We start from the raw sequence: 27134 nt of genomic DNA, 5'->3' as shown, positions 1-27134 counted from the left end.
GGACTCCATCATTTGACGTTCTATAAAAGTTACCTACCATGAAACTGTAAATATATCCATGATTGTGATTCAATATACATGGTTTCATTTTTCTCAATACCTTGTAAAATACCTATTTAGAGTACAGCTTTAAAGTACTCTTCCAAGCTCCTTCAAATTATTTAAGGCCTATTAAAATCTTTTTGATACACTTTTATTTTATTTATTATCATTTCTATGTGTGTATTTGGGAGAGAACACACATGCCACAGTGAACATGAGGCAGTCACATTTCGGGGGGTGGGGTGTCAGTTCTCTACTGTGCGTTCCCTTTGGATCACATCAGGCTTGGATGGTAAGCATTTTACCCAATGTATGTGTATAAGAAAAAGATACACAGAAAAGAGACACCAAGATCTACGCTCTCAGCAGTCAGACAGGTAATCAACACACCTTATGCTCACAATACATACTCTGTTTTGATGAGCCTCCAACTTGATAACAGAGCATTTTCTGAGATCTCCTCCCATGTCAGCGAGTGTCTGTGGAGCAGTCTGATTGTCACGGTCATGCGCAGCAAGAGTGCGTACAAGCTGTTGAGCAGCCCATTGCCTGTGCTGTGAGGACAGCCTAGAGGAGAGGCAGCAGGCTGCCAGGGCATTAGCCAGCTCCAGAGGGCCTACAGCAGAAGGATCATAGGAAGGATGGGCATGCAATTGGGCAATAAAACCTGCTTAGACAAAACAATGAAATGATGCCCAGGTGAGAGTTGGTAGTGATGAACAAACAAAAATGGGTTAACCCATTTCTCTTATAAATTAGCTCTTTTGTAAGCAATAATTTTACTATGCTTATAAAACATAAAGTATTTATTTTACATCAAATTCTATAATAAGTCTGATCCACTACAAGTTAACATTTTATTATATACCAGTAAACAGTCCCTGCTCTAAGGATTTAGACTGGGAATACAGCAAACATTTTCTGGCCTATGCAAAGGCAATGGGCCCTTAAGAATAACTGGCTAGTGCCTGCTGCTTAAAGAGTGCCTTAACAGGGACATAACTGGAGTTATGGCTCAGTGACAGAGCACATGCTCAGAATACACAAAGTCCTAGACTCCAATATTCAGCACCAAATAAATAATTTTAGAAACTGGATCTTAATAGCTAGTAAAGGAACTACACCAAGAGATCCCAAAGCTCATCAATCTCAGCTAAATGTTCGTGACTAGAATGAAGGTTAAAGAGTAATTTAAGTTGTACTTTCACCATCTCTCCTTAAATTGTATTAAAGAGCCCTACCATGTAAGTTGATTCAAGCCATTACCTGTAACTACACTAATTGATACATTTTCTAATATTTATTTCAATGTCTGTGCAAACTGTAATTCCAGTGCTTAAGAGGCACAAGAGGAGTGCAGGTGTGAGGACAACCTGGGACTACAGTTAGACCCTGTCTCAGAAAACCAGGCTATCTCTAATTCTTTTTACATTTCAGCCTAAGAAATGTCCTTCATTACACACAATGCAAAACCACACTCTTAAGACATGAACGAAATCAATTAGAAGACTGTACTCAAACAGTATGAAACCTACCTTTCTTTTCTATTTCTGACTTATCATAATTAGGTCTCAGTTTGGCCCCTTTGTCTGCCAATAATGCCACAAGGGCCTGAGTTACAACAAAGTTTGGGGAGGTAACAAGCTTATTTTCTTCAGCAATTCCACGGAGAAAGCTGGGGAGAAACTTCCGCTGAATTGGGTCATCCACTGTGGTGAGATTGACACCTGTTGCAGCAGAAATCAGGTTCTGAAGAGGCAATCAGGACAAATAGTTTATTTTTTACATATTATTGGGACAAAAGGGCTAATTTCAAATGTTCTTTAAGAATCCCCGGGATAAAGAGTGCAGGAATCCCTGAAGCGGCCTTACCTGTGTACACAGCTGCACCAGCAGCTTTGCAGCACTTGGAGTATTTGATGCCAGGCATCCCACTGCTGTGCTCAGGTAGGCCAGGCAGGAAATGGGCTTGCTGGCCTTGCTATGCCCACCTCGTGAACGTTCTGAGGTGCTGGCCATGGCAGAAGGGCTGGTGGAAAGGCCAGCTCTCCCTGCTGCAGCTAAGCACATTAACCGAACCAGGGTACGGATATCTGTTAACCCCAGAGATTCAAGGCCAGCAGCCAGGCTACAACTGGAACCACTGTCAGACAAAGAAAACAAGTTTCTTTACAAATTCCCTTTTTATTTATTTATTTTAAAAGATTTATTATGTATACAGCATTCTGCCTGCATGTATACCTCCAGGCCAGAAGAGGGCACCAGATCTCACCATAGATGGTTGTGAGCCACCATGTGGTTGCTCGGAATTGAACTCAGGACCTCTGGAAGAGAAGCCAGCGCTCTTGACCTCTGAGCCATCTCTCCAGCCAAGAAAAGAGGTTTCTTAAGGAGCAACTGTGAACCCCACATACATACCATCCTCACCATAAACCCAAAAAAACAAAAGCTGTAACATCTTTAATCACACATGTCCTTATATGGAAACATGATGTAAAATTGAAAAAGTCATGTAAACTTTTTCCTTTTTATGAATATTGTATACACTAAGAGTTATCACTAAATCGCTGGAATATGACTTTAGGAATGGTCACAGAACCTAAACTTTTAGTTTGGAAATCCCCATGTCGCCACTCTCTAGGTGAAGAAACAGAAAACTCTAGCAGCACCTCAAGGGGGCTCCTCGAAGCCACTGTGTCTTCAGAAGTAACCACTGTCTCATGTCTAATCTTTATATAGTTCTGCAGAAACACTAGTTCACTCTTTAATTTCTACTTAGTACCAACTAAACAGCTTAATTTCCAGTTTCTGGAACAACAAAAAAGATACACAGCTGACGCTCTTACTAAATTGGCATTATTTCAACCTAAAAAGAACCAAGTATTAACTGAATAAATACTAATAATGACTAAGTCTAACCCAAATTCATTCAACGACATAATTGCAAGTTTTGAAAGCTCTCTATCCCCGACCAGACACCTGTGTGAATTCATCAGATGCTGACTGCATCACTTGACACAGCAATACTCACCTGACTGAGAGAAGAGACAGTGCCCGCATGACCATGGTTCTCGCCAGAAGGACTTGAGCAGCAGCAGTCACCCTCCTTAAAGCCACAACTCGGTCATGAGGGTTTGCAAGGGCTGCTGCCTGCTCTCCTAATGTCACTCTTCCTGAGGAACTCTTTTCCACAGAGCCATGGCAACCTGAAAGCAGGATTTTGTTCAGTTCCAACAAAGTAAGACTATTGACTTTGTGGACTATTAAATTTTTCCCCTCATTTTATGTAGGTTCTACTCTTCAAAGACATATAGCAAGACATGTGTTTTGTTCACCTAGAATTAGCAGAAAATTCCTTATGATGTTAAATGTAAAAGATTTCTGAGTTAACAGAAGAAAATTTACATTAAATACAGGTTTGTTTTTCTTAATACTTTTTTATGTGTCACTTCTGATATTAACAGATATAGGAAAGCCATAGCTTTAAAAAAAAAACATTTTTATTTTATATATATATATATATGAATATTTTGCCTGCAAGTGTGTGTGTATGTATATATATACCTGTATATATATACCATGAGTGTGCAGTGCCCAAGAAAGCCAAAAAAGATCATCAAATCCCTTGCAACTGGAGTTAGAATGTGAACAGCCATGTAGGAACTGGGAACAGAACCCAGGATCGTCTGACAAGAGCAGCAAGTGCTCCCACCGCTGATCCATTGCTTCAGCGCCAGGGAAGATATAAATGAAATATGCTTTGAGTACAAATAAAGAGCTGAGTCATTAATAGTGCCAATTTTTAAATTGTGATGTGTGTGTGGGAGGGTACACATGTAAACTGGCCAGTCTAGACAAATCAATGAGCTCTGATTAGGTTCAATCAAAGACCCTGTCTCAAAAAATAAGGTAGAGCTGGGCATGGTGGCGCCTGTAATCCCAGCACTCAGGGAGGCAGAGGCAGGTAGATCTCTGTGCGTTCAAGGTCAGCCTGGTCTACAAAGCAAGTCCAGGACAACCAGGACTATACAGAAAAATCCTATCTCCAAAAAAGAAACAATAAACAAACAAACAATAAGGTTGGAAAGAATTAAAAAAAAAAAAAAAAAACCCTCCTGTTAAACCTCTGGCCTATACTCAGTGTCCCTCCCCCATCAACTCACTAAAGAGACTTGCTGCTGTGAGGTTAAACCATTATTTACCTAAGAAAAATATTAAAGTAGGCAATTAAATCAATGACAATCAGCCTTTCAGCTCACCAATTTGCATCAGAGTCTCTTCCATACTGTTGGTAGCTGTGACCATTGCCACTGATGCTCCCAGTGGGTCACTGTCAGGGAACTGAACTGGTTCTGGCACAATGCGCCGGTCATTTAAGCCAAGGGGTCCAGCAAGCAATTCAAATTCTTCTTCACCTGTAAGTTTTTCATCTTCATCAACATCTAACATGTCCCAGTCTTCTGGAATTCAAATAAATATATATCATGTGAATATAAACAGAGCATAGTTCTGCTAAGAATGGTTACTTTAACAAAAATCTAAAATGTTCAAGAAGTCAAAATCCAAGACCCATACCATGAACTATATAGCACCATCTCCTGGAGACCTGAGCAACCTGCATTCCTGAGGCTTTTGAGACTACTCAAAAGGAAAGGAGTGGAATCAAAATCCACTGAAATCACTAGCAAATGTCACCACCAATCACAGAGGGCTCAACTAATAAACATCCAAGCCAATGAGGGCTCAGAAACAAACAAACAAACAAAAAAGCTCATCTCAATTTTGTACTTGTTTCCAACAATTAGTATGGTAAAAGTTTAAAATGTTACTTTTTTTTTTTCCTATTCTGGAAAAAAACAAAAACAAAAAACAAAAAACAAAAAAAAAAAAAAACACCTCTGCAAACAAATTACCACTCTGTGGTAAAGCTGCCGTTTCAGTTTGGGCTCTTTCTCCTGTGTGAAATGTTGTTATCAAGCGCACTAAGTAGTATGTACATAATTACAAACCACATGATGGTAACGTTTAGTGGCAGACGGTAAGCAAGAAAGATACACAAAAATACATATAAAAGAATGAAGCTCTCAAAACAAACAACTACCTTCATACACACTGTCCTGCTTGCCAATTAGATCTGGAGCTTGTCCCTTGTACCTGCACCAAACATGAAGAACATCGTGTTTTTATATAAAGTTAGTACCCAAATGCAAATTAAGTCATTAGAATATTGTAAGAGTTCATTAATAAAGCAGCAGAAAGTCAAAGTGTCTTGTGTTATGGGACAAATGAAGTAAAAACTGCAGTGTATGTACACATGCTTAAAGATCAATGGCTGCTTAACAAAACAAAGCAAAACAAAAACTAAGGACATTTCTGGTCACCTCCAATAACTCTTTTAATCACTCCGTCCTAGGAAGTGTCAAAGATTTAATAGTTGCAGAACTAGAGGTCAAGTATATAAAGAGTCTCTTTTTTTCCTCAGAAGTTCATTTAAACAGAGAAGTCTATTTTTTTCATCAAGAAAAACATCTCAGTTAAGATGTTGGAAAGTATTAATCTGAACTCTTGACCCTACACTTCTGAGGGTTAAAATGAGAACCCTGATCACAGCCTGCCAAGATGCTAATGGTTAACATAGTCAAACTGCCATGAAAGGCCTGCAGCCATGCCACTATGCCTGGGGTCCCAACGGACCAAAAATGGCCCCCAAATCTGCTAGAAATGGAATTCCATGACCTCCACAAGCTCTGTCCCCAATTCAGTCAAAATTAATTCTTTACATAAATAAAAAATACAGTTCCTATGTCTTAACGAGATGCTCACATTAGAGGCTGGCGTCTAGAGCACAATTTCAAGGTACCTTTCAGAGTTTGTGGTCTTGGTTTTGGTCTTCAGGGCTAGGTACTTCTCCCTGCAGCTACCACACAGCAGGTAGTATGGATTTCCACTCCCACATTCACCACCAAACCAGCCATCCACATAGGAGCCATTGCTGCGATACCCTTGGCGGTTCGCACTGCGCCCACAGCCAGGGTGGTTTCTCTTCATGTGCTGGTTGAAGCTGACAACGTTGCATTCACACAGTTCACACACCACCACTTCTTCCCTGTCTTCAGACTCACAAACATGCTGCACAAAATGATTTCATATCAAATTATAGTCAATTTAGGATAAAAGGTAGCTTATTTGTGATATAAAACTAGCTACTTTTTAATATCCTATTATTATAGGATATGATATATATTAATTCTACATAATTTTCTTTCAAATGAGAATTTAGATCACACACTGTGAAGGTGTTCTCTGCTCTTTTCTATTTGCTTAAGTTATAACATTAATATTACTCTATTGAAAAGAAAATGAATTCAATAATTTAAAGCTACCTCAAACCATTAAAAAAATTCTCTAGTGAAAACTTTTTACCTAGCCATATAATAAAACCTATTTTCTGAGATGCCATTATGATTCATTATGTTATTAACCTAATCAAGTAGATATGAGCTCACATAAATGAGATTTTCACTATATAAATCTTCAGTATAAAAATGTAATGCTAAATAGTACATACACATAAACCCATGAACTTGTCCCTGGATAACGGGGTATTTTAAGATCTGGGTAGTCATTGGTTCCCCTTACACTGACTAAATAGAAACTATGAAGGACAAGAGCATGCACTCAGATACGAATGTGATTAAAGCAACCATGTCAGATAACCCAGTAATATATACTAGGGCCTAATGTCAAGTTTTGAAATGTCTCTTCAACATCAGAATGAAGCATTACTACAATATGGCTCTAGTCATCTAGTCTGGGGAGAGAAGCAATAAATCAAACAGAGAAAGCAACAAGAAAGACTTTCTTATCAGTTTGTAGGTATCAAAGCAATCCTCAAGCATTACATCCCCAAACCTCAGGAGGAGCTGTAAGGCTCTTTCAACTCTAGGCAAGGCCGCTGTTAGTAAGCTGTATGAACAGGAGGGCAGGAAAATAAGTCAGAGCAGCCCCCGCTGCAGTCACACACACCCAGGTAGGCCAATCCAGTACCTCTGGGATCCACATTCCCAGAATATCATTGTCACTGGTCAGGTCTTGTCCAAACATAGCTTCCATTGCTTCATCATCAAGATCAATTTCCAATTCCTCATCTAAATTAAAGTCATACAACGCCCCTGGGTCTTGCTGCAAAGATATTCCTTCTCTCCGACTTTGATTCCTGTGAGCCTGCACAGAGCGGTATAACCCCGCTCAGAACAAAACAAAAAAGTCATTTTATTTGCATGAATAAAAAAATCCTGAGTATTTCGCCAGTTCTTAATTGCCACACATGTAGTAGAGAACCTAACCTCAACTACTTCTTTGGATTCCAAACCATAAACTTTAAATCACAACTATTACATGCTTCCTAATCTATAAAAACATGCTATCTCTCAGACTACTGATAAGTTTAAATAAGATACTACATACAAAAATTTTAAGAAGTTATATTGTTATTTATGTTACAAATATTATTAATTTATTATAAATGTCAGCTGTTATTACTCTTCCAGGTTCATTCCCACCCACCCCCCACCCCCCGGTTTAAATTGTATTAAATTCAAAGCAGTTGCTTGGTATGGTAGCGCATGCCTGTAATTCCAGCATTTGTGAGGCAGGAAGCTAGCCTGGGTTTCATAGAGACCCTACCTCTAAAAGCAAAAAAAAAAAAAAGAATGCATCGCTGAAATATTCAGGGCTGGCTTCCTAAGAGAGGGCATGCTCACGGATGTCTCATTAAAAGACTTGTTTCCAGTAGATGAACTCAAAAGACTTCCCAAATGCAGAGGACCCACCACCTCCTTCTCAGTTCCTGCCTTCCCTTTAAGACCCCCACAGGTTCACTTTTTAAGATTCGGCCTCTCTTTATTTTCAAAGGAAGTCTCAAATTTCTTTCTCATGGTTCTCATAAATGATTGAATCATCACTTATGTTTTAATAAGCAAATTCTTTTTAACAACAAATAATGTAGTTTCTAGCTTGGAAAATATATTTCCCTGTCGCTAGGGATATAGATTTGTGGTAGAATACTTGCCTACCATGCATAAGGCCCTGAGTATGATCCCTCGCACTATGATGATGATGATGATGATGATGATGATGATGATGATGATGATTATGATGATGATAAAATAATGGAATAGAGATAGAGCTCTGCGGTGAAGTGTTTACCAAGAATGTGCAAGGCTCTGGGTTCAATTACTAGTACCATAAAAACCACACACACAAAAAGAATATATTCCCATAACCCCAAACTAATCTTACAATTTACTAATGTATTGAGAGAAATTATTTTTGCTTCTCTAAGGGCCTAATGGTGAGGCTCTAAAGACCCAAGTATAACAGAAAAACCAGTGCCTACCTTTGTGTGTACCCTGCCAGAATCTTCTGACCACTGATGTTAAAAATTAAATATGCATCATCACTTCTCAAATTGTAACTGACTAAAAAAGCAGAGAGAAGCTACAAAATCTTTCAAAATATACAAGTGGTTACCATAGGCGTTGATGCCTACAGGCAATTAAAGATAAAGCTGTGAATGCATGCTGTGGTATTAGTGAAATTATACAGAGTACAAAATTATATGCAAACTGCCGTTCTAGTGAGGGGTAGCATCATTAGTTCACTTATTCTTTAGTTTGTATCTTCTTTAGTACCTCTTCTATAATGATTTTTAAATGACATGTTTTACCACGAGAGCGTTGTGAAAAATAATTACCTGCTCTTGCTAGCAATGTGCGAGCTGCTAAATCAAACTTGTGCCTTCTTGTTACTGCTGAGCGCCCTCGAGCTGGTGGTCCACTTCCAGAAGCTGCATTCTCTGTATGATCCAGATTATCAGGGCTACAAAATCAAGAGTGAAGGCAACACAACTTTTTAAAGTTCTCATGAAAAGAAAACAGAAGTACAAGCTTGTTTGTGGTATTGCCTTTTTTCTCCAAATATCCTGAGAATAAAATAGTTTGTGTGTGTGTGCGTGCACTCGCGCTCAAGGGAGTGTCTATGAGCATGTGTGTGGAGGTCAGAGGGACAACTTGGTGTTGTTTCTTAGCTACTGTTTTGGTCCCCCTCTTCCCCTCCCCCCACAAAAAAAAAAAAAAAAAAAACAAACAGGGTCTCTTAAGGCCCTGAAACTAACCAAGGAAGCTAGGCCAGCTGGCTGCTAGTGAATCCTGGGGATCCACTCATCTCTACCCATGGGGGGTGGGGGGTATGTATGTATGTGTGTATGTGTGTGTTGAGACAGGGTTTCACCATGTAACTAGCTCTGGCTAGCCTGGAAATTGCTATAGGTAGACCAGGCTGGCCTTGAACTCAGAGATCTACCTTTTCCTGAAGGGATTGAAGGTGTGTACCGCTATACCTGGCCATGCCTAGGTCTTTTAAAATGGGTTCTGGGAAGCATACTCCGGTTGCAAGTACTTTACCGACTGAGCTATCATCCCTTAAACAGGTTTTTAAAGCTTCAAAATTTTAAAATTAAAATTAAGACATTTTATAAAATACCATCATAACATATTTAGAAATTTGTTCTTGTTTGCTTGCCTTGCCATTCTCAATGTCTATGGCTATAAAAGCATCCTATTAAAATAGACATGATTTGCATACAGTATTTTTGGTGGAAGACAGTTGCTGGGGACTAAACCCTGGGTATCGGGATACTAAAAGCATCTACCACTGAGCTATACCCTCTATACCCTCAGCCTATGACAAAACTGAAATATCTTTCATCCCTTGTGAAACCCGTTAGTTTTAGATATGTCATACACTGCTTCTTGGGCATTAATTCTGTCTGATTTTGAATTCTACCAACAGTAAAATGATGCTTAACTCATGTACAAAATCAAACAAGAAAAAAGAAAAAAATCAAACAGGATCATAAATTGATATATGGCTAGTCTTTTGCTTAGAGTATAAAGGCTGAAATATAATCCCAAACCCTCACAACAAAAAACTAAAACAAAAAAAACCCTTCAAACTAAATACTAAATGATTTAACACTTAACATCTGAAATGATTGAAAATCTGTGCCAAGAGGAAAACAGATATATCAAATTAAATTATGAAAATATTTATGGAACTTATAAAATGTTTTTCTGTTACATTAAGACATAAGCCTTGATAACCTGCCCTTTTCTGGCTTCTATATTGCAATGAGCATGAACGTGGTGCATTGACACACATGAAGACAAAATATTTATACACATAAAATTAAAAATGTAAAATAAAAGAAAATATGGTTATAAGGTATGTAAAAGGAAAGTGACTATAGGAGAAATTTTAGGACATTTTATCATATTTCATTATAGGATACATAAACTCTAGATATCTTTTCACAGCTTAAAAATCATATAATACTAGATAGTAAAAACTATAGGATTTTGAATATATCTACATCTATATGTATGTATTTATCTATCTATATTTGTATCTCTCTGTCTCTCTCTCTCTACATATATATGTATGTATGTATGTGTGTGTGTGTGTGTGTGTGTGTGTATAACTTTAAACATATATATATATATCTGTGCTAGAGTACTTGACTAACATTCATTAACTTTGTATTTGATTCCCAGCACTGAAGAAAACATTAAAATAAATGAAAACATGAATTCAATTTAAATGAAACAGAAAAGTTTATTCCTATGAAATTCTTTAATTCTATCAGTTGGGTTTTGGGCTTTTCTGGCAGGGCTAAGGACTGAACTCAGTACCCTGTGCATACTATACAAGCACTCTAGCACTGACATACTTTTTTTAGCCAATTAAATCAATTTCTAATATTAAAAATTCATAAACTTATAACTAAAATGCCAATCTTTTTATATTCTTTTAAAATTTACATAGCAGCAGAAGCATTTATGAAAAAAAGTGGCTTTAGTTGATGACACAAGAGACAGAAACAAAGAAGCTAGGATTTACTTTTCACTAAAGCCTTCCTCCATTTCAGCAGCATCAGCTGATGGTATGTCTCCCGGTGACTGCAAATAACAGGGATCATTTGACTTTCCACCACTCCCCAGAACTGCTGTTCCAAGTCTGGAGTCTGCTGTGCTGCTTGGCTGGGGCTCCTCTTCATCCTCATGCCCGGGGTGTTCTATCATCCACATAGCAAGAACAGTGATATTCTGGGCATCAGCCTCTCCTCGAGCACCTAGACAGGCAGAAACAGTGTCTGACACTGAATTTGGAGAAAGTAATCAATGTCTCATGTTACTAGTTCAAGAGTGTTTGTTCTAATGATTATATAATAGATCTGCTGTTTAAAATCTTAAGAGGAGTGAGAGATGACTCAGCAGTTAAGAGCACTTACAGCTCTTCGAATGGATGCAAGTTCCATTCGAATACCCATGTCAGCCATCTCACAACAAACTCTAACCCCAGTTCCAGGGTCTCCAACGCCCTCTCTGGCCTCCGTAGTCACCTGCTTACACACACACACACACACACACACACACACACACACACACACACAAAATGCCTTTTGAAAAATCTTAACAACTTTAAACATGAAGGGGTACTGGATTTTGTCAAAGGCTTTTCATCATCTAATGAGATGATCATGTGGTTGGTTTTTGTTTTTTTTTTTTTTTTTTTTTTTTTTCTTTCAGTTTGTTTGTATGGTGGATTATGTTGATGGATTTTCATATGCTGAACCATCCCTGCAGCCCAGGGATGGAGCCTGCTTGATTATGGTGGATGATATTTTTTATGTGTTTCTGGATTTGGTTTGCTCGTATTTTATTGATTGTTTCATAAGAGAGATTGGGCTGAAGTCTCTTTCTTTGTTGGGTCCTTGTGTAGTTTAGGTATCAAGGTGACTGTGGCTTCATAGAATGAATTTAGCAATGTTCTTTCTATTTCTATTTTCTGGACTAGTTTCAGGAATAGTGGTATTAGCTCTTTGAAAGTCTGGTAGAATTCTGTGCTGAAACCATCTGGCCTTGGGCTTCTTTTGGTTGGGAGACTTTTAATGACTGCTTCTATTTCCTTAGGGGTTATAGGTCTATTTAAATTGTTTACCTGATTTTGATTTAACATTAGTAAATGTTATCAGGAAAATCATTTACTTTGTTTAAATTTTCCAATTTTGTGCTGCACAAGTTTTTAAAGTAAGATCTAATGATTCTTTGGATTTCCTCAATGTCTATTGTTATGTCCCCTTTTCATCTCTGATTCCGCTAATTTGGATACCCTCCCTCTGCCTTTTAATTAGTTTGGCTAAGGGTTTGTCTATCTTGTTGATTTTTCTCTAAGAACCGGCTCTTGGTTTTGTTGATTCTTTGTATTGTCCTCTTTGTTTTTATTTTATTGATTTCAGCCCCAGGTTTGATATTTCCTGCCTCCATTTACTCCTCTTGGGTGTGTTTGCTTCTTTTTGTTCTAGAGCTTTCATGTGAGCTTTTAAATTGCTAGTAAAATGCAGTACAGAGTTAAATGGAGAATTCATAACAGAGGACTCTCTAATGGCCAAGAAGCACTTAAAGAAATGCTCAATGTCCTTAGTCATCAGAAAAATGCAAATCAAAACCCTGAGATTCCATAAAAAAAAACTCATGTGACAACACATGCTGGAGAGGATGTGGAGAAAGGGGAACCCTCCTCCATTGCTGGTGGAAGTGCAAACGTATACAACCACTTTGAAAATCAATCTGGCGCTTTTTCAAAAAATTGGGAATAGTTCTACCTCAAGACCCAGCTATACAACTCCTGGGCATATACCCAAAAGATGTTCCACCGTACCACAAGGATATTTGCTCAGCTATGTCCCTCATCTGAAGAACAGATTTAAAAAATGCATACTAAGTAGCAAGGAGGGCCCCAAAGAGGCTGTCTGAATGTCACTCAGAAGGGGAAACATAATAGACAGCAGAAGTGGATGAAGAAAAGGAAATGGACAGGATATGGTGTAGGGAGGGAGACAAGGGTGGTGATCAGATGTGGGGAGAGCAGAGGCCCGGAGGTGAGAGAGCTGGGAGAGAGATGAACCATCTCTGAGGTAGGGCCATCTCTGAGACAAGCTGGAGACCTGTGATAGGGAAGGCTCCTGAGAGGTTATGGGGATGACTTCTAGCAGGGGGGACATGAAGACTAAAGCAGCCACCTTCTACCCAGGCAGGACTCCTAGTGGAGGGAGGGGAACACCAAGCCACTTACAAAACCTTTGACCCAAAATTTACCCTGCCTACAGGAAGTGCAGAGATAGAAAGAGAGCAGAGATTGAGGAAATGTCCAACCAATGACTGGCCCAACCTGAGACCCATCCCATGGTAGACAGCCAACCCCTGACACTACGAATGATATTCTGCTATGCTTGCACATAGAAGCCTTGCATAATTGTCTGAGAGGCTTCACCCAGCAGCGGATTGAAACAGATGCTGAGACTCACAGCTAAACATGGGGCGGAGCTCGGGGAGTCTTATAAAAGTGTGGAAGTAAGGAACCCAGAGGGGACAAGAACACTACAGGAGACCAATAGAGACAACTAACTCAGGCCCATAGGGGCTTACAGAGACTGAAGCATCAACTAAAGAGCATATATGGTCTGGATCTAAGACCCCTGCACATATATAATCCAGTTGAAAGTGTGGCCGTCATGTGGGTGCCCTAGCAAGTGGATTAGGGGCTGTTTCTGACATAGACTTTGTAACCTGCTTTTGGATCACTTCTTCATAGTGGGGCTGCCTTGCCTGGCCTCAGTGGAAGTGAATGTGCTCAGTCCTGATGTGACTTCATGTGCTGTAGAGGGTTGGTATGGGGGAGTGGTGGGGAGCACCTTCCCCATTTCTGAGAAGGGGAGGGGAGAAGGAGAGAAAAGGATAGGAGTGTGGGACTAGGAGAAGAGGTGAAGGGGGATGCATTTGGGATGTAATGTGAACTTAAAAAAAAAAAAATCTTAACATGAGTTATGACCTCTTAAATGCTTCCTTCAATAACATTTAGGATTTCTTGTATCTACAGATACTGAAATACAAAACACATCTTACCTGTAGCTTCCATGGCTTTGGCAATCTGCCGGAGAGAGAAGCCCATTTCCAGCAAGGGCACTGCAATTGCTGGGGGAGGAGGAGAGGTTGAAAGTCTGCTGCTTGGGTCTGACAAGGCTGAAGCAAAAGAAAGAGTAAGTGGGCCTAAATACTACACACCAGAAGCAAAGCATACACATTGCAACTGTGAGACTTCAATTTCCTAGAATTATTAGAACTAAATACAAATTTACTGTTAAAATATGATAAATAAAGCTGGGTGTGGAGTTACATGCCAGTAACCCTAGCACCCAGAAGGATCATGACTTTGAGGCAAGCCTAATAGAAGGGTTTTTTTCTTTTTTCTTATTTGCTTATTTGTTTAAAAACACATAAATGTATTGAGGCAAGCCCAACAGAAGGGGTTTCTGTTTGTTTGTTTGTTTATTTGTTTTCTTATTGATTGCTTGCTTGTTTAAAAATGCAGAGATATGTTGAGGCAAGCCCAGTAGAAGGTTCTGTTTTGTTTTGGATTTTTTTTGTGCTTATTGTTTGCTTGTTTGTTTAAAAACATAAGTATGGGTAAACTTCTCACAGCAATATAGGGCTGTTGCACAGATAAGTAAATCTGCTCATAATAAAAATTTAAATATACAAAAATTTGGAAGAAGAGCACAAAGAATTTTTTTTCTTCCGAACTACTGAAGAATTACCAGCAAACCAGATGCTCTAATTTCTCTGAATGTTAATAGGTAATGCCTATTACCTGTAACAGGTAATACATCGAGTTTAGAGCTTAGCAATGTCATCATTTAATCCAGCTCCCAGTCTAGTTCTACACCATGTACTGGTAATATTCTTTATAGCAAAGGATCTAGGATCATCTGTGCATTTTATCTGGTTGTCAGGGATCTTTGATTTCTTTAATCTCTTTGGTTTGCCTCTGCTAGTACTAGGGATTGAACTCAGAGCCTTAAATAAGACAGGTAAGCACTCACCCATTCTATTTTTACTTTATATTTTGAGACAAAGACTCATTAAGTTGTTCAGAATGATCTTAAATGTGTGATCCCTTGTGATCCCTCTGCCTTGGCTTGAGTTGCTGCTCAATCACTGTGATACATGAAATATCATGACCTAGTTATTTTGCATAAAGGCCCTCAATTTGGATTTCCTCTGATGCTTCCTTGTGATACTTTGTAATAGTGTGGGTTATGAATGAAGCTACACTTAGAAAGACATTTATAGCACTGAATATTGGCCTATTAGAAAAGGAAGGGCATATATGATTAATAAGCATGTTACTTCTCTCTAAATGGCCATAATTCAATATACAACTTAAAACATAGAAAGCACTGAGTTGGAAGTATAGTTCTCTTTCATTAAATCATTTCTTTATCTTCAATTAAGAAAAGACACAATGATTATAAATCAACATCCATACATCTAGAATGCAAAGAGGTTCAGGTACTGCAGCATAGGACAGCAAATTCACCTGTGCGGTTAGCTGGCCTTGTAGACTGGGAATCAGGAGAAGTTAAACTCTGCCTCCTTCCTACTTCATCAGAAGGAGAGGTTGGTAATGATGATATTGGAGGAGTCTGTGCACGACGTGTAGGAAGTACAGTGGTGGTTGGATAACTAGAGAACATTTGCCTTTAAGAAAATAACAATGGTTAGCCCAAAACAAAAACAAAAATTCCAACTGGGAAAGAACAGACATGTCACAAATGTTTTTAAAGAACAAATTATAACCAGAAAGACAGCACAAGTTAGCTATAATTTAATACAGAGTGATAAGAGAAAGATTCTTCAGCATTAAAAACAATTATGTCATCGAATACTCTTAACTACAAAAGTAATATAATTTTCCTAAAAAAAATAGTAGCAACATATTGGGTAGTGATATAGAAATTACAAAAAGAAATTAACATTCTTTGTCTTTATGGTGTTTTTCTTCTACTATAATATCAAGGTGAGAAGGATAGTTTGTTATGAATATAGTAGTCATGAAACTAAAGAGGAATTTTAAGGACAAGAAACTTAGACTAGATCCTCTCCATACATGGTCCTTGGTTGATACATCAGTCTCAGCAGGACCCCTGGGCTCAGCATTTTTGGGCTTTGTTGATCTCCTTTTGGTGCTCCTGTCCCCTCTGGATCTATCCCCTTCTTCCAAATGATTCCCTGCACTCTGCCCAAAGTTTGGCTGTAAGTCCCTGCATCTTCTTCAATTCCCTGCTGGGTAGAGTCTTTCAGAGGACCCTTGCTCAAATGTAGCCCATAGGCAGCTCAATTTCTGTGGGTTCCCTAGTAAGGGGAGCAGAGAATGTCTCTGACATAAACCCTGTTGTCTCCTCTTTGATCACCTCCTCCTAGTAAAGTGACTTAGCCAGCCCACAGAAGAAGAGGATCCAGGAAGTCCTGATGAGACCTAATAGTCTAGGGTCAGATAGTAGGGGAGGAAGACCTCCCCTATCAGTAGACTAGGGGAGAAGGGTGGGGGACAGTAGTACCAGGAGATGAGGGTGGGGCTACAACTGGGATACAAAGTGAATAAATTGTAAATAATAATAATAATAATAATAATAATAATAATAATAATAATAATAATAATAATGGAGGAGGAGGAAGAAGAAGAAGAAGCCTAGACTAGAGATATGCCTCAGGTGGTAGAGTATTTGCCTAGCATTCACAAAATCCTGGGTTCAATCTCCAGCCCTGTATAAAATCTGGTGTGGTTGCATACACTATAACCCCAGCAATTAGGAGGTGGAGGCAGGAGTTCAAGATCAACCCTGGTCTTTTAGAGAGTTCAAGGGTAGCCTAGGATACATGAGACCTGTCTCAGAACCAAAAAAACAGATAGGAAACTTGAAGTTACTTTAAATATAAATCCACTAGCTATAAAATCAACACACTGGTATCAAGTATTAACCTATAGGAAAGTTAAAGAAACGGTAAGTGTGCAGTCACTCAGCACAATTGAAAAATAGTGTGTATGTATGACATAGCAGAGGGAGTTAACGTGTAGGATGCTATGGTGGTGTGAACAGTGTGCGAATGACGAAAGAAGCAAGTCAGGCTACATCCCCCAAACTAGGAGCTTTTTCTTTTCTGTAGTGCTGGGGGGTAAATGCAGGGCAAGGGCAGGGCTCTACCACCAGCTTTAGTCTCAGCAATCAAGGAGGCTTCTAGCTTCAGAAGAGCACCACTGACCCAATCAACCATGGCACATGGAGGGAACAGCAGGCTTACGGAGTTTTGTGGGGATTACTGTAGCTCTGATCAATTCCAAGCCAGTAGTGGAGAAACACAGACTGAAAAGAAAGGAAGATTCTCGGGGTGTGTGGCTTTGAGTTCAATCTCTACTACCAAAGAAACAGGAAGTCATCTGGTGGGCATCTATTCCAACAAAGCGTTATGACTCGACTTTTTAACCCTATGCCCACTCTGGTCAGAGCCTCAGAGGAGACAAGAGGCCACAGATTCTCTGTGAACACTCTTAAATGCAGGAAACACTAAAAACCACAAGCATGTTTTATTAGCATCTCCTAGAATTATGACTCAGTGAGAGAGCTAATGAACAGGTAAATATCCGTGCTCCTCTGCACAAATATACTGTAGCAACTATCAAAATGTGAGCTGACGATCAGTACAAAAAAAAAACAAAAAACACAATGAAAATGTAAACTATGGGCTCTACAGACCTACTAAATCTGACTTACTGCAGCATACAGTCCCAGAACTTTCAAGTAGCTCCTAGGTGGAGAGACAGTAAGGGCAGAGATGAGCTCCCCTTCTATTGTCTGTTTAGTAAGAATAATGGAGATCTATCCGAGAGGACATGCAGAGAAGGGAGGCAAAGGGAGGCTAGATTGCTTTCCTCACTTCACTTAAGCCACAGTGAAGAGAGGTCACAATAGTCTCTTCATGAAGAGCCTATAAAGCTTCACCAGTGTGTATTTAAGTTGCAAACTAAGCAAAAAGGAATTTAAACAAGTAAACCTTGTACAGAATTCACAAGCTTTCTACATAGAATGGCTGAAGAAGCACCTTAAAACACTTTCTTTTCATTTGAAAAGTAGACTTGCGTGACCATAGAGTGAAAATGAAAGTATAGAGCTGTTCAGGTGGCTCACAGGTGAATAACCTGAGCCCAAGGCATGATGAGTTCAATTCAATCCCTGCAACCTATGCAAGGTCAAGAGAACCAATGCCCCAAGCTGTCCCTGACCTCCACATGTGTGCTGTAACATGTGTGCTGTCATGGCAGAGAAACATTAAAATAAACGTTTAAAAAATGTTCAAAAGGGAAAGAACCTGAGGAAAAATTATTTCATGCAGATGATTTTTCTTTAGACTTTACTACTCAAAATTCAAGTACTGGACTGGCATTATGGCTCAGTAATGAAACATTTGTCTATCATGTAAAGGTCCTGAGTTTGAATCTCAGCAGCCACCAGCCCTCCTGCTCTCACCATGCCCTCCCCCAATTAAAAAAAAAAAAAAAAAAAAAAAAAAAAAACAATACGAACCAATTCATTTACTCTCTGAAGAGAACAAGTCTTTAAAAGCTTAGTCAAGCCAAGTATGGTGGTACACACTCACACTCTCACTAAGACAGGTTTTTACTGTCTTAGTATGATCCCAGGCACTTTCCAGCTCTACAATACCTGGATTTTGGCACACTCTGTGTACGAGAAGCAATGTGCTTTGAGAAGCATAGGCATCAGTGTGACAGACTTAAAGGCCAACTTCTCTACCTGAGAAGACTCAGCGGCATCACTCCTGGGGACTCGGATGCAGGCACCGTTTCTGTATCGGTGACAGGAGTGGTGGCAGTTGTGGTGTCCTCCAGGGAGCTGCTCATAAAGGAAGTGGTGCTTGATGCTGATGGGCTGGTGGTAACTGGTGTCTGTGCTTGCTGAGCTTGGTCGCTCTCCTCAGCTTGTTGATCAATCTCTGGAAGTCAAAGGTTTAGAAAATAGTAAGGATTGGCCTTTTAAAAAAGCAACAGTCAAAAATGGAAAACTTTAATTTTAAAAGTTTCTAAGGGTAAGTGTGGTTATAGACACCTGCAATCCCTGCATGTGGGAGCCTAAGGCAAGATTAAGTACAATGATACCCTGGGGCTATGTAGCAAGGCCAGCAAGACTACATAGTGAAATCTTGCTTCAAAAAACAGAGAAGTTTCTATAAATGTTCTCTGAAGGAATTTAAAAAAAAAAAAAAACAAACACAAAAAACGTTCTTATATACTGTTCTTTTTCTCTCTCTCCTTTCACTATTATTGTACTCATTATTCTAAATTCTATAGGCCCTTGCAATTAGTTCTGATTTTAAAGCATTCTCTTAGAAATGCATTAGAAGTGGGATGTGGTGATACACTCTTTTAATCCGAGCGCTCCGGGGGCTGAGGCAAGAGGACTGCAAGTTAAAAGCCAGCCTCCTTAAACTGAGCCTGTCTCAAAAGACGTGGGGAGGGTCCTCTAAATATACCCAAACAGTAAGACTATTTGCCTAGCATTTTGATGTTGATGCTTACCTCCAGTGTTGACAAGGGCATTTAAATACAAGAACAATAAAAACCTTGACAGAAATTTCACACTGACTATGACTTGAAGGGGATGTGTGTGTATGTAAAAAAAAAAAAAAAAAAGTTATCATATTTATAGTTTCCTTCTCCAGTAAAGGAACAACAAATAAAAATAAAGCAACAGTTTCTACAAAAACAGCTAATTCTAGGGCTGGAGAGATGGTTCAGTAGTTAAGAACACTGACTACTTGTCCAGACAATGTGAGTTCAATTCTCAGCACTCACAGGGCAGCTCATTTATGAGTTACAGTTACCATCTGAATTCTAGTTGCAGGGGATCCAATGCCATCTTCTGGCCTCTGCAGGGACCAAGCACACAAGTGATGCTCAGATACACATGCAGGCAAAACACCCATACACATAAAATAAAAAATAAACTATTTATAAAAATATAATTTTATTAGGTTTACTAAATGGCCACTTCCCTTAATAATCAACGTAGAACATGTCTCCTTACATGTACCATGAACCTCTCCTATGTACTATCTAAACTAAGATGTAACAAGAATGAAGGCAAAGGAAAGGGAGAAACAGAAATTATAAAGATCTAGCCCTCTTTTCCCTTTCTCTTCCCCTTCTTTCTTTCTTTATTACTTTTTTTTTTTTTCCTTTCTCTTCTACCTGTCCCTTTAGGTAGGGTCTCATGTAGCTAAGCCAGGCCTCACAACTGACTTATAGTCAAGAATGTCCTTGAAGTTCTGATTCTCCTGCCTCTATTTTCCAAATGCTGGGCTTCCAGGCTTGTGCCATTTCCCCCAGTATAGCACAAACTTCTTTTTTTATTTTTCTTTTTAAAGCTATTTTTATTTTGAAGTTATTAGTACTTGCTCCTACATTTTTATTTTTTTATTAATTAGAGTTTATTCACTTTATATCCTAACTGTAGCCCCTTCCCTCGTCCCCTCCCAATTCCACCCTCCCTCTTCTCCACCCATGCCCCTCCCCCAGTCCACTGATAGGGGAGGTCCTCCTCCCCTTCCATCTAATCCTAATGTATCAAATCTCATCAGGTGCAGCTTCATTGTCTTCCTCTGTGGCCTGGGTCTTCCTCTGTGGCCTGGTAAGGCTGCACCCCTCTGAGGGGGAAGTAATCAAACAGCAGGCCACTGAGTTTATGTCAGAGACAGTCCCTGTTCCCCTTACTAAGGGACCCACTTGGACACTGAGCTGCCATGAGCTACATCTTTACAGGGGTTCAAGATTATCTCCATGCATGGGCCTTGGTTGGAGTATCAGTCAAGAAACATCATTTTATTCACTGCTGCCTCTAGAAATTTTCTAGGTTCTAGAGAAGTACATTCAACAAATAATCTTCGGAATAAATCTCATCTTTCTTTAAAAATTTATTCTATTTCCCAAACTGAGGATAAAGATAGGCAAAGCTAGAGTCTTTTTTACATAATACACTATCAATGAAACAGCACATGTTAAAAACATCTCTGAGAAGTTTTAAGAATATCTTTTGAATCAGATCAATAAATAGTTGGATACCTTTTGAAGAACGAATTAAATATCAGTTGTTTTCATCTGTTTCTTTTTTTGTTTGTTTTTGTTTTTTGGAAGACAGGGTTTCACTCTACAAGTCTGGCAGTCCAGAACTCACGACGTAGATCAAACTGATCCTCAACCCAGAGATCTCCCTGCCTGTCTCCTAAGTGCTGGGATTAAAAGTGTGTACCACCAGACCTGTTTTAATTTCAGCTTTCTAAAATTTAGTGAGTTATCAAATTCTAGTGTTTATTTAGGTTTAAAATAGAAAACTACGTGCATACAATGATTGCTTAAGTAAAAATAACAAAAATGACCATTTATCTTACAAAGATAAAACAATGTGCAAATTTCTTTGGCCGAAAAAATATACTTTGACAAACCACTTTTAGGATTATATTACTTTTGATAGTTGTGAGTATAGTTTTATCAGATAACTTACCTTGCTTAATTTTGCCCCCAAACTGGTCCTCCAAAAGCCCATGGACCACCAGTTTGTAAATCATAGCTTGAGCTCGTTCCAGATCAGCTAACCCCAGCGCTCGCTTTATGGGTGACCGCATGACTGCTCGCTTCACCATGTGCCGCATCAGAAACTGGAGAGCGGCTCGCATCTCCACATCCTCGTGAACAACTGGAGAGCTTGCACAGTCTGAGTTGTGGCCATTTTCAGCTAGAACTTTTGGAATCAGCAAGAGTTCAGCATATTTACTGCAGCCAAGAAGAGCACTAAGTGACTTCATAGCACCGAGGTAGAGATAAGAAAGCTGGACTGCTCTGATTTCTGACTGGGCTACGTCATGGGTTTTGGCTATATGTTCATGATTTTTTCTCTTTCCATCTGTTACTTGATGTTGGGATTCCACACCTGGCAGTGTTGGTTCTAAAGAAAATGAAGCTAATTCATTTTCTGATTTGGAGCTTGTGGTACCCTGACTTTTGACATCATCAGACATTAACCCTGTTCGCACTTCTAAAATGGATTCACTTTCAAGTTTCTGCTCAATGTCCCCCTTTTCCTCAGACTCATGCCGGTGTTTCTTTTCATGTCGTTTGATGCTCTGTTTCCCCACATCTTCATGAATGCCTGTCAGATATGTTAGGTCCAGCAGCACAGAAGCTGTCAGGCCTCGGAATCGCGCCACATCAAACAGCAGTGGTTCACAGGGTTCCAGGTTATACAATGGAGTATCACTAGGCGACCAAAAAGTTGGGAAGCTTTAATAAGATCAGAATGACACAGGAAAAAGCAAGTGAGGGAAAGACAGGAGGAAGGTACAGAAAATAATGTAGACAAAACAAGACGCATCATGTACACAATGCAGAGAATAATTTACATAAACTGACATCATTACAGAATGAAAAAATAATATGAGGAAATAGAGATGTGATACTAAATGCAACAACAATGAAATGCACATGTGCTTTAGAATGAAACTATTTATCACTACGTATTGTAAAGTAGAGTGAGCAAAATTCCCATAAAGACCTAAGTTTAAATATCTTGAGCTTTGAAGGCATGTGGGCTCTGTTGCTATCACTCAACTCTGCCATAATAGTACCAAAGCAACCACTTATACACTAAGCAAAAGAACATGGCTGTGTGACTTTACTTACAAAATTGAAGTAAGGCAGATGTAGTCTGATAGAAGCTAGCTGGGAAATTTACATAATAATGCAGTCTGTTGAATATGAAGCAGATCTTTGTAACTTCCTTCAGAGGAGACTTTCTCTCACTGAAAATTTTACTTTGTGGTCTTCAATTGATAATCATAACTTGTAGCTTAAGCAAGAATATGATTACATGTCCCTGATATTTGGCACAAGATTCCTGAAGTCTAAGAACTACATTAATTACAAAAACTATAATAAAAAGCAAGTATCTCAAGTTTTGTTGTTATTGGCTGCTTCTTGGTTTTGCATATCGTGAAGTGGAAGGTGTACAATAAAGTACATTAATACCTGAAATTATATATAAACTTTACATATATGTGTTTTCAACTAAGAGAGTCTATCACATTTATTTAATCCTAAAATAGTACTACTTTCATTAAATACTATGGATCACTGTTTTAAGACAATGTTCTGTCATATTAATATATAAGAACTGCATTAGTTAATATAGTCAACAATTACATAATTATTATTACCAATGAAGCCTTATTTTCCAATGATAAAACTATGTACTCAGATATGTGAGATTGTTTATTAATGGAAATATTTAACATTTTTGAATATATGAAGTTTATACTTGAAGCTCTCTTTATTCAAATACACTTAAATACTTTCAAGCATCTTGCTTATGTCAAGTAAACATAATTCTCATAACTATTCAAAATAATGTACATTGGGGGCGGAGTATACGTGTTTTAAAAGGACAGGCTGGAGGTGACAGCATGCACGTGTGCTCCCAGCACTCGGGAGACTAACCAAGGGGAGCAGGAGTCTGGGGTCTGCCCAGGTTACACAGTGCATTCCAGGCCAGTTTAATCAACATTCAACCACAAGAAGAGTTGGGAGGAGCCCATCAGGGGACTGATCAGTGGTTAGGGGGACTAACTGGTCTTGCAGAGAAGCAGAGTTTAGTTTCCAGCACCCATATGGTGGCTCACAACTGTCCCTAGCTCCAGTTCTAGGAGAGGAAGTCCCTTCTGACCTCTGCAAGCAGAAGGCACACAGGTGGCACACAGACATGTATGCAGGCCAAAAACCCAATGCACAAAAAATAACAATTTAATTTAAAAAAGGCAGATCTCATATGTTCCTCAGTCACTTAGCTGTTCCTATGACAGGGCCTTTTGAACCTAAAGTCTCATCAATAGATTACCCGGCTGGCTTGGTAATGTTCAAGTGTGTAATGGAAATGATCAAAAGGCAGGAGACAGGTGGGGCATAGCTCACTGACAGATCACTTGTCCAACATGCAGAAGACCAAGTATGATCTCTAGCACACATACCTCCCCGCACCAAGAAGCAGGAGCTCAGATAAAAAATAGCAGTTAAACCTAGTGAACTTATCAGTTCATTACCAAGCAAATTTCAAAACCTATTTTATAAATCACTCATATTTTAGTAAACCCAAATTATGTATCTAGCCACACAGAAAACCATTTTCGAAAGTTAACTCTCAGTTCACCTACAAAACATTATTACTCACTGTCTAGGCAATTGCCCATTTCACCATCAAATACTTATCTGCTAAAAGCATAACTCAACACATCATACCTGATGGTAATTTCTGCTTCATCCCACTGGACCTTGGCAGATGTGCTGCCTTCTTTGACCACTCCCAGCAGCGTGGCATGGCGCCCAGTTTGCTTGTGAACACACCGACCTCCAACTCTAAGACCAGCATCCACTCCTCCTATCACTGCTAGCACGGGCCACACCTCTATGCAAAGAGTCCTCAGCTGCGGCTCTGAGAGGTCAGCAAGACCATGCCTACTATGTTTACCTTTTTCTTCTTCTTTGCTCTCTTTGTCCTCTCTCACTTCATTTTCCTCTCGGCTCTGAACCGAGCGGCTTTTCTTTAGCTTCTGACCTGACTCTTTAATACATATCTTAATTTTATGTAGCCTTTCCATCATCTTTCTGTTAATGCAGTAAGTCCAACGGTCTGTCCGGTGAAGGATACGGATAAGCTGAATAGTAGCCTCAGCTAGCACTGCTGCTACCGGACTACAAATAGGGTCTCCTGGAAGTAAATCCCGTGGCGTGCCACGCATCTGCATATCACATATTTTCACCTACATAGAAGAAGAGAAGGTGGGATAAATGATAATAGTATGTCTCCTTAACTATTTGTCAATATAGGTTCTAGCAAATAAAATCATAATTTGAACTAGTATTAGTATGTTATAACACATCAAGTGACCCCCCCACAATAGGCAGACATCGTTAGAGAACCATGGAAGTGATTAGCAAGGTAGTCCTTTAGAATGTCCTGCCATAAACAGGAGCCTACCACAGATGGCCTCTGAAAGACTCTACCCAGCAGGATACCAAAGCAGATGCTGACACTCATAACCACACTTTAGGCAGAGTGCAGGGAATCTTAGGAAAGAAGGGGGAGATAGAAAGACCTGGAGAGGACAGGAGCTCCACAAGGAGACCAACAGAACCAAAATATCTGGGCACAGGGGTCTTTTCTGAGACTGATACTCCAACCAAGGACCACTCATGGATATAACCTAGAACCCCTGCACAGCATGGCAGCTCACTATCCAAGTGAGTTTCCTAGCAAGGGAAACAGGGACTGTCTCTGACATGAACTCAGTGGCTAGCTCTTTGATTACCAACCCCGGATGGGGGAGCAGCCTTGCCAGGCCACAGAGGAGGACACTGCAGCCAGTCCTGATGAGACCTGATAAGCTAGGGTCAGATGGAAGGGGAGGAGGATGTTCCCTATCCATGGACTTGGAGAGGGGCATAAGAGGAGATAAGGGAGGGAGGTTGAGATTGGGAGGGAAGGAGGGTAAGGACCATGGCTGGGATACAAAGTGAATAAACAATAATTAATATAAAAAATAAATATTGAATTAAAAAATGTCCTGCCATTTGAATCTTTTGTAGCTCATATGTTCCAAAGCAGTTACAACCATACAAAGGATAGATATGAACAAGGCATATGTAGCTGACTCAATTTAGTCCAAACAAATGTCTGGAAGAAACAGTAACTATCATCCTCAGATCTCTGGATAATATTGAGTCTTGGAACTATCTTATATTGTTCTAAGGGCACAAATGTAAAATTAGAAAACTACACAACTGGGATAGTCCTAGTATGAACACATACGGCAAGTAGGACACAGAAGTGAAGAGGAAGCTGGTGTAGTGGCCTGTAGTCACAGCACCTGGAAGATCCTGAGTCCAAAGCCATCCTTTCCCTGACAGTATACTTGGACCCTGGCACCAATGTCTTGTACAAAGTGGGTTCTGATGTGATCTGCTCAGCATCATGCTTTCCAACATCCGTAAACCTCAGAGAGTTCACCCAGCCTTAGAATTCTAACCATAAATGTATTTATTCTATCTGGGGGATTTTTCTGAAGACCTTCAAAGTCCATGTGAGTTCAAAACAAGCCTGGGCTATGTAAAAGACCCTGTCTCATCTCCCTAAAAATGTTAAAAGAACAGTCAGACTTGGATTTAAATCCTAACTGTTCACAATCTTGGCAAGTAATTCAAGTCTTAGCTTCCTCACCTGAAAAAGGACAGTAATGACAGTACCCATCTCCTACTCTTATTTTAAAAATAAAAAACTGATATAGACAGAGCACTTAGTAGGTAGCACTTAGTAGCACTAGGTTCATTATAAATAGTTAATGCTAACTTTTCTTCTACAAAGAATATTATAAGAGCTCCAGAATACCACCAGGGCAAAGGATGATATCAGGCACTCAGCAGCCTCCATTTTACCCACAATTTATTGGCTACCTGTTCAAGAAGTTCCCTGTCTTGTGAATGGCTAATCTTAGATTATACTTCCTTAAAATTTTATATATTTAAAGTATTAAATATATTTATAATTAATTGATATAGAACTATTACATATAATTTATTAGAACACCACCACTCCTACTAGCACAGGGACCCAAGAGATGCTTGTTTCTGCTTTTGTTTTAGATGAAAAGAACAAAAGCCAGTTTCAATGAGAATGTATGTCCTTAGTACTGTTCTCACCACATTCAAATCTTACAGGGTCTGAGACCTCTCCCACATGAATGAAAGGTAGTTTCCCTACCATAACTTCAACTTCCATTGCTACACTGATATTACCTTATTACACTTGAGTACTGCTGCACTTCTCCTATCTATAACTACCAATGAACCATAATACACCTAACATACTTCTGGAATTCTCACAGTGCCACTGTTTGTATGTTGATTTGCTATCTAACTAAAATGCCTTAATATGGAGTAAAAGATAATTCCTAAAATTATCTCCCTTCTAGAAAAAGGACTTCTATGGGTCAGGTACTTTTACTGGTACAGACACCTTA

The 27134-nt window shown here is 39.3% G+C and overlaps 1 protein-coding gene across 7 annotated transcripts in view; it reads right to left on the bottom strand.

The window, feature by feature from the left end:
- The window catches only part of Herc1 (HECT and RLD domain containing E3 ubiquitin protein ligase family member 1), a 162378-nt gene that overhangs the window by 39330 nt on the left and 95914 nt on the right, over positions 1–27134 (bottom strand). For 3 of the 7 annotated variants that reach the window (XM_055597768.1, XM_055597777.1, XM_055597798.1), the window contains exons 37-51: positions 24358–24878; positions 21575–22350; positions 18812–19010; positions 15541–15701; positions 14067–14183; positions 11002–11233; positions 8798–8922; positions 7069–7289; positions 5903–6171; positions 5144–5196; positions 4302–4502; positions 3074–3248; positions 1915–2185; positions 1578–1791; positions 453–709 (exon numbers count right to left, since the gene is read on the bottom strand). In XM_055597768.1, the coding sequence (XP_055453743.1) occupies positions 453–709; positions 1578–1791; positions 1915–2185; positions 3074–3248; positions 4302–4502; positions 5144–5196; positions 5903–6171; positions 7069–7289; positions 8798–8922; positions 11002–11233; positions 14067–14183; positions 15541–15701; positions 18812–19010; positions 21575–22350; positions 24358–24878 (3792 nt within the window). The remainder of the gene's footprint in view (positions 1–452; positions 710–1577; positions 1792–1914; positions 2186–3073; positions 3249–4301; positions 4503–5143; positions 5197–5902; positions 6172–7068; positions 7290–8797; positions 8923–11001; positions 11234–14066; positions 14184–15540; positions 15702–18811; positions 19011–21574; positions 22351–24357; positions 24879–27134) is intronic. The other 4 variants (XM_055597801.1, XM_055597785.1, XM_055597794.1 and 1 more) reach the window with 4 other exon arrangements.

Source organism: Psammomys obesus, unplaced genomic scaffold, assembly GCF_907164565.1.
Source record: "Psammomys obesus unplaced genomic scaffold, mPsaObe1.curated_primary_1811, whole genome shotgun sequence".
Lineage (NCBI taxonomy): Eukaryota > Metazoa > Chordata > Mammalia > Rodentia > Muridae > Psammomys > Psammomys obesus.
This window is presented reverse-complemented; position numbering and strand designations above follow the sequence as displayed.